The following is a 15,255-nucleotide window of genomic DNA, read 5'->3' on the forward strand; positions in this document are numbered from 1 at the left end:
TGTTGAATGAAGGATTATAATCATTTTTGGTTTTTATCTTGAAAAACTTAGAAATTTTACACTGTCACAGTACAAATAGGATGGTGACTCAAGTGATAGAACTTATGGAGCTGATTTCATCTACTTTTATATTTTCAACTTAATAAATGCTCTGCCTCTGGAAGGTTGAGACATGGAAATTGCAAATTAAATCTTGAAGGAATTTTTCTTCCTTGTTGGCTGTATTCACTATGATGGCTCTGGTTTGCATGGATTGACCTATTATCAGCCTGACAATGGTTTGGCTGCTGAGTTTGAAATTCAGAAAACTGATACTTATTCCCTTGAGTTGGGTGTTTGTGCCAGAGTTTAGCAGCTAGCCTTCTCCTTCAGCCCTGATTTGGGAAGCATCCCAATACATGCTGTTTGCATTGCAGCTGTGGGAAAGTCCACCTTTATGAAGTTACTCATGAAAACTTACCCAGAGTGGCACGTAGCTACAGAACCTGTAGCGAGATGGCAGAATATCCAGGCTGCTGGCACCCAAAAAGTAAGTTTTTAGCTGTGGTGGGTAGTTGGCAGGCATGGGTGAATAATCTAATTGTCATAATTTAATTTACTGAGTGGGTAAAGTAGCCCAGTTTGAGTATCCTTTTTAAAATAGCTTCATTCCAGAAAGCAGACCACATACACCAGAGAGGATATGACTTGTTTGAATATGTGTAGTTTTGATTTTTGTGGTTTTTTATATGTCTATCTAAGTGACTGCCTCTGTTGTTTGTGGTTTCCCAAAGCATGTCCAACCATCATGTATGGCTTTGAAGATGAATTTTGTCATTCCTACACTTAAGTATGTATGTTATTACTAAAGCTAACCACTAGGATTAATAACTAATTATAGTGATTTTTTAATAAAGTCTTAGAAATTGGAAGGGATATTAGAGAGGTTCCTGCCACACTTTGAGTCCATGGGAAAGGTAATTGCTAACATCTATGAGCACATACTATGTGCCAGGCACTGTACTATGCCAAGCATGGTACATTTCACTTATACCTCATGGCTTAGGCCCTGGTATCAAGACTACAGCTTTGGCAGAGGCCATAGGGTTGATATCCAGTCACATGAGTGAGTAAGGAAGGACCTGTTTTGACATGACCCTCAGGAATGGAAGCACCATGCCTCCTCAAGCACCATGAACTCCTGCCACCACCTGAACATTCACCAAGTGGCGCATTCTGGTTCTTAACTCTAATTACTAGACAATTCTGCCTTTTAATGAGCCACGTTGCACCCCTGTGACTCTGACTCATTGGTTCAAGTTCTGCCTCCTAAGTCTTTTAACTTTTCCCTGTAACAACCCTATATATAGTTGAAGGCAATGATTTTCCTGTTCTTTCTCCCCCTCAAGTCTCTCTCCCTTTTTTTTTTTTTTTTTTTTTTTTTTTGAGACAGAGTCTCATTCTATCACCCAGGCTGGGTTGCAGTGGTGTGATCTCAGCCCACTGCAACCTCCACCTCCTAGGTTCAAGCAGTTCTCATGCCTCAGCCTCCCGAGTAGTTGGGACTATGGGTGCATGCCATCACTCTGGGCTAATTTTTGTATGGGGTTTCACCATGTTGGCCAGGCTGGTCTCGAACTCCTGGGCTCAAGCAGTTCACCTACCTTGGCCTCCAAAGTGCTGGGATTATAGGCATGAGCCACCAAGCCTGGTCAAGTCTTCTCTCTTTCAAGCCAAACACCTCCAGTTTTCCTCCAGGCTATTCTTTACTCTGAAGTAACTTTACCTAAGTGATGACCCCTAATTTGTTCACTTTCCACTTTGAATTTACTCAGAGTGCTACTTGGAGGTGAACAGGACATTCTGGTTATAGTCTAAGTGGGACAGAGTATCATGGAACTTGTTCCTGGGTGCCATTTTTCTTTTTTATTCCAATCCAGAATTGTGTTGCCTTTTGTGGCTGGCATATCATGCCTATTGAGGATTTTTGCTTCTTAAGTTGTCTTTTGATATGTCTGTATGTGTGCCTGTGTGTGTATTTGTAAAATTAACTTTCCTATGTAGGAATAAATTATATATCTTTTTCTGAGTATGCCACAGGTCACCTGTTGAGATTTCAAAATACAGTCATGGGCCACATAATGATGTTTCTGTCAATGATAGACCATGTATACAATGGTGGGTCCATAAGATCATAACAACATATTTTTACTGTACCTTTTCTATGTTTAGATATACAAATACTTACCATTGTGTTACAGTTGCCTGTAGAATGTGATACAGTAGGATACGATACAGCTTTGTAGCCTAGGAGCAATAGGGTATACCATATAGCCTAGGCGTGTAGCAGGCTATCCCATCTAGGTTTGTGTGAGTACATTCTGTGATGGTCATATAGTGACAAAATTGCCTAATGATGCATTTCTCAGAACATATTCCTGTTGTTAAGGATACATGACTGTATGTCCACAATTGTTTGATATTCCTCTCTTCAAGAAGTAGAGCATGATTCTTGCCTTGAATGTGGCTGGACTTTGTGATTTGTTTCTAGTAAATAGAAAGTAGCAAAAACAAGAAATACCTTTCTAGGGTAGGTCATAAGACCAACCCTAGCTTTCATCTTGCTCTGGGGGTTTGAAACCAGCTGTTGTGTCAGGAAGCAACCTTTTCAAGGGGCCCACACCAGAGGAACCAGCGACAGTCCTGCCTTCAGACCACCATAGCCTCGGCCAACATCTTGACTGAAACCTCATGAGAAACCCTGAGGCCCAGCCACCCAGCTAAGCTGCTTCCCAGATTCCTGCCCCTTAGAAACTGAGATTGTGAATGTTTAAGCAACTGAACTTTGGAGTGATTAGTTAGGCAGCAATACATAATTAATCATCTTATAATCCCATTATTCACAGGTAAAATGGACTTTTTTCTACAGAGAAAATGTATAGATTTACGTACACTTACATGTATAAAATATATATACATTTACTTTTTGAAACAAAAATTGTGATTGTCACCTGCATGTCACTTAATAGACAAGATCTTCCTTTCCCAGTGATGTCCTTTTAATGGTTTTAGTGTACTACACAATGTGAATATTATCATTTAGTTATCCAGTCCTTTATTTTGAATATTTTGTTTTCTAATTTTTCCTATTATAAACAGTGTTGCAATGATGAATATCATTGTAGCTATGCCGTTTGTTTTTTAACATAAAGCCATGTTTTGTGTATCTTTGTATTCTTTAGTGAATTGCCTGTTCAAACCCCAGGAGTTTGAGACCAGCCTGGGTAGCAAAGTGAGACCCTATCTCTACAAAAAAAAAAAAAAAAAAAGTTTTAAAAAGTAGAAGCGGACAGTGGTATGCACAGTAAAGGTTTAAATAAATGTTAGTTCCTTTTTCTACACCCTTATGGTACCCTGCCCATGTAGCACCTCATCCACATAGGCCTTCAGTTACTGGTGATTAAATGAATAAATATAGATCCAAAGTGTTTTTGTACAAAACTCACTTTTGCATTGTTGAGTCAACAGCAGACCCAGAAAAGAATCTGGGGCCGGTCAGTCGTGGTGGCTCACTCCTGTAATTCCACCACTTTGGGAGGGTGAGACAGGTGGATCACCTGAGGTCAGGAGTTCAAGACCAGCCTGGGCAACATGGTGAAAACCTATCTCTACTAAAAGTACAATAATTAGCTGGTGGTGGTGATGGGCGCCTGTAATCCCAGCTACTCAGGAGGCTGAGGCAGGAGAATCTCTTCAGTTCTTGGCGTGGGGAGAGGGGGTGGAGGTTGCAGTGATCTGGGAGGTTGCAGTGAGCTGAGATCGAGCCACCGCACTCCAGCCTGGGGAGTAGAGTGAGACTCTGTCTCAAAAAAAAAAAAAAGAATCCTGGCTGCTGAATATCCCACACTTGTGCCTACTTGCACATGCCGAGTAAGTGAAACACTTCAAATTATGTTTCACAAAGTCTCTAGAATGAAGGAGGGTTTTGTTTTTGTTTGTTAAAACAAATTCTAGTCCTTATATGAAAGATAGAATTCTATTTGGTGGTTGATTGGTTGGATTTTCAAATAAGCAGTTGCTTTTTTGTTTACCTTGAAATTTTAGAAACAAATAGCTACAGATGGAAGCTTAAAAGAGATAGTGTTATAGTGGAAAGATTTGATTCCAAGTTAAATTTTAGTTGGTTGTCAACTGTTATTTCCTCCCCAGACAGACTTCACAAATTCCTCAATCAGTGATTGTGTTAATTCTATATATGGTTCTTCCTCTGCTTTTGTTATATTGAAAGTGGCTTGTAATCTCCCTTTAGAGAGTCTTGTCTAATAGGTAGGAAAATCTCTGACCCGGCGCTTGACTCAAACCTGGAATCCCAGCACTTTAGGAGGCTGAGGCAGATGGATCACGAGGTTGAGGTCAGGAGATCGAGACCAACCTGGCCAACATGGTGAAACCCCGTCTCTACTAAAAATACAAAAATTAGTCTGGCATGGTGGTGTATGCCTGTAGTCCCAGCTACTCAGGAGGCTGAGGCAGGAGAATCGCTTGAACCTGGGAGGCAAAGGTTGCAGTGAGCCGAGATTGTGCCACCACACTCCAGCCTGGACAACAGAGCAAGACTCCATCCCCCCAAAAAAATCTCATCCCTGATTATTTTATTTTTTAATTAATTAATTTATTTATTTTTGTGACGGAGTTTCATTCTTGTTGCCCAGACTGGAGTGCAATGGCGCAATCTTGGCTCACTGCAACCTCTACCTCCTGGGTTCAAGTGATTCTCCTGCTTCAGCCTCCCGAGTAGCGGGGATTATATTATACTCAGCCTCCCGAGTAGCTGGGATTACAGGCATGCACCACCACGCCCGGCTAATTTTGTATTTTTAGTAGAGACAGGGTTTCTCCGTGTTGGTCAGGCTGGGCTTGAACTCCCAACCTCAGGTGATCCCATCCACCTCGGCCTCCCAAAGTGCTGGGATCACAGGCATGAGCCACCGCACCTAGCCTGATTATGAAATTTTGACTAAGCTGGGGGTCTGATTTTACCTTTTTGGTGGAAGGAAACTCTTGTAATTCCTTCCCTCATTTATTATTAAACCTGTTTGGGGGAGGTAGGGGTGTATGTGGAGAGGTGTACGTTATAGAGTAAATATGCTTTCTAGGAAGTTTTGTTGTTTTTTTTAAATCATCCTCTAGGCCTGCATTGCCCAAAGTCTTGGAAATTTGCTGGATATGATGTACCGGGAGCCAGCACGATGGTCCTACACATTCCAGACATTTTCCTTTATGAGCCGCCTAAAAGTACAGCTGGAGCCCTTCCCTGAGGAACTCTTACAGGCTGGGAAGCCAGTACAGATCTTTGAGAGATCTGTGTACAGTGACAGGTAAGACGCCAAGCCCTCCACCGGTCACAAGCCCCATGCTCAATGCTGCCTGTTTACTCTTCTTGCACAGATCCTACACTGCTCTGGTCATTGAGAATTATACTTTGAAAAATTGTCTTCTTTTTTAAAGACAACACTATACAGATTTGTCCAGAGTTCTACTTCTACCAAATTGTCATCTATGTTAAGAAAGGAAGTTGTAGTTTTCATAAACTGATGCTTTGAATTTCTTACATTGCTACCGATTACCTTAACGTTTCCTTGTTTTCTGGCATGGAGCAAGCTGGTAGCCACCTAATGTAATCATCACATGCTAAAAGGCACAGAATAGACACTTAAGTAGCAGTGTATATTCTAGGAAATCAAATGAATCAGTGGTTGGCTATCCTCTTTAAGAAAAAAACAGACAGAATTAAAATTTCTGTTCCTAAAAGTGATACAAGAGATATTTTCAGCCTTTTTTAATTCTTCAAGAAAGGATGCTTAGGCAGAAATAGCACATCTGTGAAACTGGCTTCTCTCTCAGATTTAGCCCTTTTTGACCCCTTCTTCTGTGAGAGGGCTTCTTGCTGGCCAGAGTCTAGTGGGCATCAGTGCCTGTGTCAGATCAGGGATGGCATCATCCCGACCACCTGAGGGAGTGAGATGTGAGGTCACTTTTAATGCAGGCTAGCAGCTACCCTGGGAAGTGAGCCCATCTGCTCCAGAAGAGGTAGGCCATGCAGGCTCCAGAATGCTTGGCTCTGCCACAGAGACCAGGCTGTGACTTGAGGTTAAGCTGCCTACAGACAAAGTCAGGATGGCTTGATCTGGACACTGCTGGGGTTTTTCTTGTCTGAAGCCTATGAATGACCAGTATCAGCATGAACTGGTGCTTTCAAGCAGAATGGTCTTTCTTAAGCCTCTTTGAATTATCAAAATGGAAAACGGTACGTTTTTGTTATCTATTCACTGCTGAAGACACACTCGGTTACTCTTTTAATTCCAAATTAGACAAACTAGTTCTATTTCTTAGTGCTCCCAGAAAGCCTCCTAGAAGAAAAAATAAGGGGACATTTGTAAATGACAAGTGATTTTTCTGACTTTACCCCCAAATCATGTAAGATATGTAAAACAAACCCTATAGACTATGCATTCCTTCTTTATGTAACCCGAGAGAAACTACTTTTTATAAAAGCTAAACATGTGAATTACAAATAGCTGGGCTGTAGGTTTTAGTTCTTTTTCAGCTGTTGGATATGCCACCTGTCTGTTTTCCTCTCTTCTCTCCCAAGCCATGCCTCTCGGACTCAGAAGTTGAATGGGTTACTTGGAAAATCATATGAGTTACTTGGAAACAGAGTCAGTTTTTTTTTTTTTTTTTCTTAAGACGGGGTTTCACAATGTTAGTCAGGGTGGTCTTGAACTCCTGACCTCAGGTGATCCACCCGCCTTGGCCTCCCAAAGTGCTGGGATTACAGGTGTGAGCCACCACGCCCGGTCCAGAGTCAGTTTTTATTTCTAGTCCCTTCATAAAGTAGGCATGTGAGACCCTCAGAGGAAAACAGTGAAGTAGAAACACTTTGTTAATTAGAAATGCATTAATAAGTTACATGGATCTTAACCTTTACTTGTAAAGGAAGAGGTAAGAATTGATTACACTATGGGCATACAGCATTCTTCCAGGTGCTATATTCAATGAGGGCATTTTTGAGACAAAAAGGAAAACTAATTACAAGTTCTAATCCTGAGGGTAATTTAGACTTTGTTCACTCAGCACAGATTTATTGAATGCCTCCTCCGTTGAGGCACCAGTTCCTGCCTAACAGGGACTGAACACATGATCACATGTGTGATACTTGTTCCAAAGGAGGAACACAGGTTATCTGAGAGAGTTGATTATAGGGAGGAAGAAATCTTAGTCATTTCTGTTTGAGTTAAAGGAAACAGTAGCATATGGTTTTAGAGCAGAGGCCCTGACTCCTAGATCCTTAACGCCTTGTTCTGCCCTGCAGTCCCTGCATTCAGTCTGCAGTACTTCCCTCCCACTCAGCGCCACACCCTTCTACCCCTTCACCCCATCACCACCACGAGCTTTGAAAAAATAAAGGAAGTGCTCTTTCTCAAGAGAGCCAAGAACCCCTTTCATAGGGCTTATTATCAAATCTTTAATTTCTCTTTATAGGATCTTTTTGTTTTGTTTTCAGACAGTCTTGCTCTGTTGCCCAGGCTGGAGTGCAGCAGTGTGATCTTGGCCCACTTCAAACCCTGCCTCCTGGTTCAAGCAATTCTTGTGCCTCAGTCTCCCAAGTAGCTGAGATTACAGGCACATGCCACCACACCTGGCTAATTTTTGTATTTTTAGTAGAGACGAGGTTTCACTAAGTTGGTCCGGCTGGTCTCAAATTCCTGGCCTCAGGTAATCCACCCACCTCGGCCTCCCAAAGTGCTGGGATTACAGGTGTGAGCCACAGCCCGTGGCCACTTTATAGGTTCTTAATTTCATTTTCTAGTTATCTGTGAAGAAGCCAAAAACATTTTGAGTTTAAAGTGTTATCCTTTTCTTTGTTTTCATCAACTAGACTATGGCTAAACCATTCCAGACTGGGAAAGTTTAGTTTTGGAGTTTCTAAGCTTCTTCATAGCCTAACAAAAAGCAGTTATAATAATAACTAAGATATCTTGAATATTATGTGCCAGTCACTCTTCTAAGTACTTTATGAGGATTATATACAAGTCCTCATAATAATGGGCTGAAAGGATTTAGGTGACTTGCCCAAGGTAACATAGCTAGTGGATGTTTCTGGAATGTTATTCTGGAAGGTATTCTCTTAAGGGTGATGCTCACAGCCTTGCAGTGTGCATTTTCCTGAGCCATCATACACAAGGGTTCTGAATTTAATTTTCTCCAAAGTGGCCAGTTGCTGAGCATAGCCTTGAAAACTGAAGTCCCTTATTTAGGATGCAAATTATGTTTTGTATTAAAATGCCTGAGGTTTGAAAGCAGAATTGACCTGGGTTTGAAGCCATGGTTTGTGTGTAGCTTTGATTTCCTGTTTACCAGGTGCTCTTTTGGTCGTAGAAATAAGCAGGGGACAAAGCTAGTTTGATTTTTAGCTTTAGCTTTCTTTTATCTGAACTAGAAACTCAGCAGCAGAGGAAGCAAGCAACAGCTCATATGCACTTTCCAAAAGAGTCTGCTTTCTTGGTAATACTGAAATTAGTAGGAAGTGCATTTTCTGCTCCATAGAGGACATCACATAAATACTATTTCTTCTGCATGTTTCAGCTATACAAAATGATGGCTAAGTAGCCTGGAGACTCAGAAGCCTTCAGTCCTTGTATGAAATTTGGTGTGTGACTTTATACTGGATTCACTTGTTTGTTTGGGGCCTTGCTTTAATAATAATAAGGAAATCTCAAAAGTTCAAGTTTACATATATTATTTGCTGTATGTTCTGACTGGTTTCTAGTAGAGAAAATTGTTAGGGACCAATGATATTATCTTCTATTCCTTTTCTTCCAATGAATCAATCCATCTGGAAAGGTGTGGTTTCAGCCTCCAAAGTCTAGATCCTATTTCCCATCTTAGTATTGAGCAGGGAGGGAGATAATGGGTTAAGAATTTAGATTTCTAGCCGGGTGCGGTGGCTCACGCCTGTAATGCCAGCACTTTGGGAGGCTGAGGCGGGTGGATCATGAGGTCAAGAGATCGAGACCATCCTGGTCAACATGGTGAAACCCCGTCTCTACTAAAAATGCAAAAAATTAGCTGGGCATGGTGGCGCGTGCCTGTAATCCCAGCTACTCAAGGAGGCTGAGGCAGGAGAATTGCCTGAACCCAGGAGGCGGAGGTTGCGGTGAGCCGAGATCGCGCCATTGCACTCCAGCCTGGGTAACAAGAGCGAAACTTCGTCTCAAAAAAAAAAAAAAAAAAAGAAAAAAAAAGAATTTAGATTTCTTAAAGATTGATGAGGAGCTAGAAAGGTTAAGTATGGTTTGAACAGACATGGAACAAGTTGGTTATTGATTTTTCTGCTTCTGTCTCTCTCTCTCTCTCTCTCTCTCTCGTGACTTTCATTCAATTTCCCATTCTCCTCCCCCTCCCCATCCCCATCCCACTTCCATTTCCAACCAGGTATATCTTTGCAAAGAATCTTTTTGAAAATGGTTCCCTCAGTGACATCGAGTGGCATATCTATCAGGACTGGCATTCTTTTCTCCTGCGGGAGTTTGCCAGCCGGCTCACATTACATGGCTTCATCTACCTCCAGGCTTCTCCCCAGGTAACACAGAACCTAAAGCCTTAGACATTAGGGCCATATGAAACCTAAGAAGTGACATTCGTGGAGCCCCTGATTTTCTGGTTGGAGAAATTAGAGCATAGACATTACCTGCAGCATGGAGAGCAGTGGGGGATACCCTCCTGTCCCAGCGTTGAGCACCCCATTTCCCACTGGCTTCATGCAGCAGAGTGTTAAAGCCATTGACTATGCATGAAAGGATCCCTCTGTTGATTTAGCAACAACAGAGCAAATCGAGCGTCATCTTTATCACTCAGGGTTTGCAGGTGGGACGCTCTGACCTGTAGCCACTTGCCTCAACTCTTCCTTCACTCTGACAGGGTCATCAGAGTGTGTAGTAGTCTCAATGGTTTCCTGAATAAGATGTGAGGAGGAGAAGGAGAATTTTCTCTTCTCATCGATACTGCCCTAATAGCTCTTTTTTGAACCCTGATGCCAATGGGAAGGGAGGAGGGACTATAGTAGTTCCATTCTGTGACTCTGACTGGTGCCATCCTGCATGCAGTAGGATGATGTCATTGCAGGAGCACCAAAGTTCTCTGGAGATGGAAGTGAACTCTGGCTTCTGCTGACTGGTAGTGACTTTGGGCAGCCCCTGGAGACCTTTCCATTAGAAAGATCCTTGCTTGTAAAATCCACTGGCTTAATCTAGATGATCTCTAAGGGCTCTTCTGGAGTGGGATTCTGAGTCAAGGTGAGAGGTGTTTGTTGTTTTTTTTTTTTTTTTTTTTAATGAGATGTATTGTTCTCAGCTTTTGAGACATACCTCCAATATGTAGTCAAGTGCCAGATATACCACATACTGTTAAAAGGAAGGAAAGCTGTCTCCAAGCTAGAGGCTATGCCTTTTAGAGATGAAACTGAGACTTGTGGGCAGAAAGGAGCCTGAGAACAGACTGAGCAGAACCAGAGGATGAGTGGGAGAGCTCCCATCACACAGCTTCACACCAGCCAACGAGGAGAGGACTGGAAAAAAGGTGGCAACCAGGAAGAATGAGGCCCCTGAATGTGACTGGGACCAGATATTGGGAATCTTTGTGTTGAGAGTTTCTGGACATTATGAGGCAAAAGCTAGATCATAGGAGGGAATAAGAGATTCTACAGAAATAAATAAGGGTTAAGGTTTAAAATGAAACTGGGCTGGCTGCGGTGGCTCACACCTGCCATCCCAGCACTTTGGGAGGCTGACATGGGAGGATCACTTGAGGTCGGAAGTTCAAGACCAGCTTAGGCAATATAGTGTGACCCCCATCTCTACAAAAAAATTTTAAAATTAGCCAAGTGTCGTTATGTGTGCCTGTGGTTCTAGCTACTGGGGAAGTGAGGCAGGAGGATCACCTGAGTCCAGGAGTTTGAGGCTGCAGTGAGCTGTGATCATGCCACTGTACTCCAGCCCAGGTGACAGAGTGAGAACTTGTCTCTAAAATAAATTAAAACTAAACTGAAGTTTCAGTGAGGCCAGAGGGCTAAGAAACTTCCATAAATAGAACTACACAAAAGTTAGATGCATTGATTGCAAGTTAACCAGATGGGTCATGTGTATTTGACTTACTTCAATAGTCTTCATTGCCTGGAAGCTGGAATAGAAGAAGGGGATTATACTTTAGGGGTAGGGATAAGTGTCAGCGATTGTGGGGAGAGGAGTCACCTCACGAAGAGGACAGTTTGAAGTGTCAAAAGTGTAGGGTTCAAGTTGAGAGAGAAGTTCTGAGCCCCAGGAAGGCTTGTGGCCTGGGTCAAAGAGAAGTGAGAGTGTTGTAAGGTTGGACTGCGTAAACATCCAAGTTGGAATTTGAAGAGGTAACAGGTTTCCTGTGGAAGTCATGGAGTGGCTGGACTGAAAGAAGCAGGAGGTTGAGGAGCTGAGCATTAGGAGAAGTGAGAATGCTGACTTAACCTTTTCCAAGAGAAACAGAACTTCAGCACAATCAGCTCAGTGCCATGAAGCCAGCACTGGGGAGGAGTGAGAGAGGAAGTGGGCTGACTCATTCCTGGGAGCAAAATGGGGCTACTTGGGCTAGCTGAAGAGGCTCTTGTTTCTGGGTAGTGGAAGTTGGACCCAGCAAAGAGAGCAAGAAAGTCTTAATCGCTTTTCTTCTTTGTGCACTCTAAATGATCTTGTAACAGAATGCCTGAAACTGGTTAATTTATAAAGAGGCTTATTTTTGGCTCACAGTTACGGAGACTGAAAAGTCCAAATTGGGCAGCCTCAACTTCCAGTGAGGGCCTCCTGCCGCCTCATCACATGGCTAAGTAAAAGGGAGCAGGGACGTGCAAAAGGGACAAGACAGGAGGAGCAGCCTTGCTTTATAACATCCTGCTCTCATGGCAACTGGCCCAGTCCCACCAGAGTGAGAACTCACTCCTGCAAGAATTGACCCAGTCCCGGGAGGGTGACATTAATCTGTCTTAACAACCTAATCACCTCTTAAAGGCCCCACCTCCCAACACTACCACCCTGAGGACCAACTTTCCAACACGTGAATGCTGGGGGATATACTCTTAAACCATAGCAAATGGTGATGACGATCATCATCACTTGGGGGCAGATCCGCCCTTTTGGAGTGGGTAGTTGAAATATTTTAGCTGGAGTAGAATGAGAAGAGTTGAAGGATTATTGCAACTTAATGGCAGAAAAGAAAAATAGCTTATTCATTTTGGAATTAGATGGGGATTTTAATGCTGTTTTGATGGCATTAGACCCAGAGATCCAGGAATGCCCATATTTCTTCCCTGAAGTCACACTTGACCTCTTCTGTGAAATTCAGAGGTAACTGTACCCAAGGGAAGAGCAGAATAGAAGTTGACATATCACTGTGTAAAAAGCTGTGCAAGTGCCCAATCTTCCAGTTCAGAGGTCTAGTAAATACTGAGTTTTGAGCATGTCAGATGGACTTCGTAGGACCTTCTGCTCCTTTCTGCCTATTCCCTAACTACTTTTTTCTTTTTTCTTTTTGAGATGGTGTTTTGCTCTTGTTGCCCAGGCTGGAGTGCAATGGTGTGATTTTGGCTCACTGCAGCCTCTGTCTCCCAGGTTCAAGTGATTCTCCTGCCGAAGCCTCCTGAGTAGTTGGGATTACAGGTGCCACCACCACGAATGGCTAATTTTTGTATTTTTAGTAGAAACGGGGTTTCGCCATGTTGGCTAGGATGGTCTCCATCGCTTGACCTTGTGATCCTCCTGCTTCAGTTACAGGCGTGAGCCACCGTGCCAGGCCTACTTCCTTAACTTCTTAAATGCAAGCCAGGCCAGGCCAGGCCAAGTGTGTTGGCTCACACCTGGTAATGCCAGCACTTTGGGAGACCAAGGTGGGAGGACTGCTTGAGCCCAGGCATTCAAGACCCTCCTGGGGAACATAGTGAGACCCCCGCCCCCCACTACAAAAAATCTAAAAATTAGTCAAGCAGGTGGTGTGTCTGTATTCCTAGCTACTCAGCAGGCTGAAGTGGAAGAATTACTAGAGCCTGGGAGATTGAGGCTGCAGTGAGTCATGATTGCACCACTGCATTTCAGCCTAGGCCACAAAGCAAGACCCTGTCTAAAATAAATAAATAAATAAACCTTTTTTTTTTTTTTTTTTTTTTTTAAAGCAAACAAGTCAGGCCGAGCACAGTGGCTCACTCATGCCCATAATTCCAGCACTTTGGGAGTCTGAGATAGGAGGATTGCTTGAGGCCAGGAGCTTGAAACTAGCTTGGTCAACATTGGGAGACCCCATCTCTAAAAATTAAAAAGAAAAAAAAAGCAAGCCAACAATTTTAAAACTCAGAAGAGAAATGGCTGGGTCTCAGTGTTCCTACCCAGCCCCATGGAATCAAGAAGAGAGTGCAGCTGATCAGTGTACATCAAAAAGCCAGGCCCTGCCTGGGATTGGCATAGCATGAGGACAGCATGCAGAAGGTGCATGCGGACAAATGAATGGTACCTGGGTTTGGGCTTGAGACTCATAGTGAAAAGACCCACTAGCAGTCACAGTTCATTTCCTGTCTCTGACTTCAAGCAATCAGAACAGTAATTCTTCCTGGGTGGGGCAGGTTAAGAAGACCAGTAAAAGGTCTCCTCTGCCACTTGCAGCTACATTGTCTTTCCTGTTCACATTCAGGTGTGTTTTCCTCATGAGGACTGAGATGAAGAGGGGCCAGACTAAAGCACTGTTTGCATGGGATTTTTAAAAATAGAGGCCGGGCACGGTGGCTCACACCTGTAATCCCAGCACTTTGGGAGGCCGAGGCGGGCAGATCACGAGGTCAAGAGATTGAGACCATCCTGGCCAATGTGGTGAAACCCTGTCTCTACTAAAAAAATACAAAAATTAGCTGGGCGTGGTGGTGTGCGCCTGTAGTCCCAGCTACTTGGGAGGCTGAGGCAGGATAGAATTTGTTATAACTATATCAGTAAAGCAAGAGTTATGACAAATGCTCAAAGTAGGAGTTTACTTCGACTTCTTTTTTTTCTCTCTCAATACTGCCACCAGTTAAGACTTAACTTCTAAAGGAAAACCATTTGCTCTGTTGAGCAAATTAATAGTAAAGAGAGATATGTTAGCCTATTTTAATAGATCAATGTTAGTGTCAATGTTTGTCTGCAAGCAGTGAATGAATAATTATAAATTGCTTTCATAAAAAGAATTGTTCTGCCTTTGTGTGTGTACTTGGAAACATAAAGCCACATTTAAAAAAAATTTCTTTTTGGCTGAGCACAGTGGCTCACACCTGTAATCCCAACACTTTGGGAAGCCAATGTGGCTGGATTGCCTGAACTCAGGAGTTTATGATTAGCCTGGGCAACATGGTGAAACCCTGTCTCTACTGAAATACAAAAAAAATTAGCCAGGCATGGTGGCATGCTAGTTTCAGCTACTGGGGAGGCTGAGGCAGGAGAATTGCTGGAACCCAGGAGGCGGAGGTTGCAGTGAGCTGAGATCATGCTACTGCACTCCAACCTGGGCAACAGAGCAAACTCCATCTCAATTTTTTAAAAAAATTTATTTCACGAAGCAGACAATTTTTTTTTTCTCAGAAAGGAAAATTAGATAGCTTTGCTATGCTTAGAAATCCTAAAGCTACCTTGCTGGTGGGAATGTAAATTGGTTAACCTCAAACGAGGCAGTCTGGCAGTATATAATTGCAATTGCATATACCTTTTGATCATTAATGAAATTTGTTTGTATAATTTTGTTTCCTTAGAGAAAAGGTAAGACAAGAGGGAAACAGCAAAGATCCCCAAGTCTTTGGGATTATTGTGTACTACATTTGGAAATTAAGTTTACATTTCTTAAGTATTTGAAAGTGAGAAGTCTTAAATCAGTGAGTTAATCCATCTATTCTTCCAGGACAGATGACATTGAATGATGAAATGTTTGTCAATCAGAGAGAGAACCAAGGATAATTCAGTCAGAACAAACATTTGGAGCAAAAATTTTGAGATGTGAAAGAGCCTGGCCTGTTCCCCAGGAAAGAGGTCAAATCTGGCTAAAGCAGTGAGTCCAGGGGAAGAGCTAAGGTAGCTGAGAAGTAGGAGGGGTAGCTTTGTGTGACAGGTAAAGAAGACGTCATTTTCTGAACCAATGTGCTTAAAACTTCACTACCAGATGAGTGCAGAATAGAATTATGCA

The 15,255-nt window shown here is 42.7% G+C and overlaps 1 protein-coding gene across 7 annotated transcripts in view; it reads left to right on the forward strand.

The window, feature by feature from the left end:
* The window catches only part of DGUOK (deoxyguanosine kinase), a 30,200-nt gene that overhangs the window by 12,211 nt on the left and 2,734 nt on the right, over window positions 1-15,255 (forward strand). For 4 of the 7 annotated variants that reach the window (XM_021670950.2, XM_021670951.1, XM_021670952.2 and 1 more), the window contains exons 2-3: window positions 5,170-5,357; window positions 9,475-9,622. In XM_021670950.2, the coding sequence (XP_021526625.1) occupies window positions 5,206-5,357; window positions 9,475-9,622 (300 nt within the window). In that variant the 5' untranslated portion in view covers window positions 5,170-5,205. Of the gene's footprint in view, window positions 1-416; window positions 530-5,169; window positions 5,358-9,474; window positions 9,623-15,255 lie in introns of all 7 variants that reach the window. The other 3 variants (XM_012452204.2, XM_064377824.1, XM_012452205.2) reach the window with 2 other exon arrangements.

This window comes from Aotus nancymaae, unplaced genomic scaffold, assembly GCF_030222135.1.
Source record: "Aotus nancymaae isolate 86718 unplaced genomic scaffold, 86718_ANA_hifiasm-v0.15.2.pri h1tg000017l, whole genome shotgun sequence".
In the NCBI taxonomy this organism is placed as follows: Eukaryota; Metazoa; Chordata; class Mammalia; order Primates; family Aotidae; genus Aotus; species Aotus nancymaae.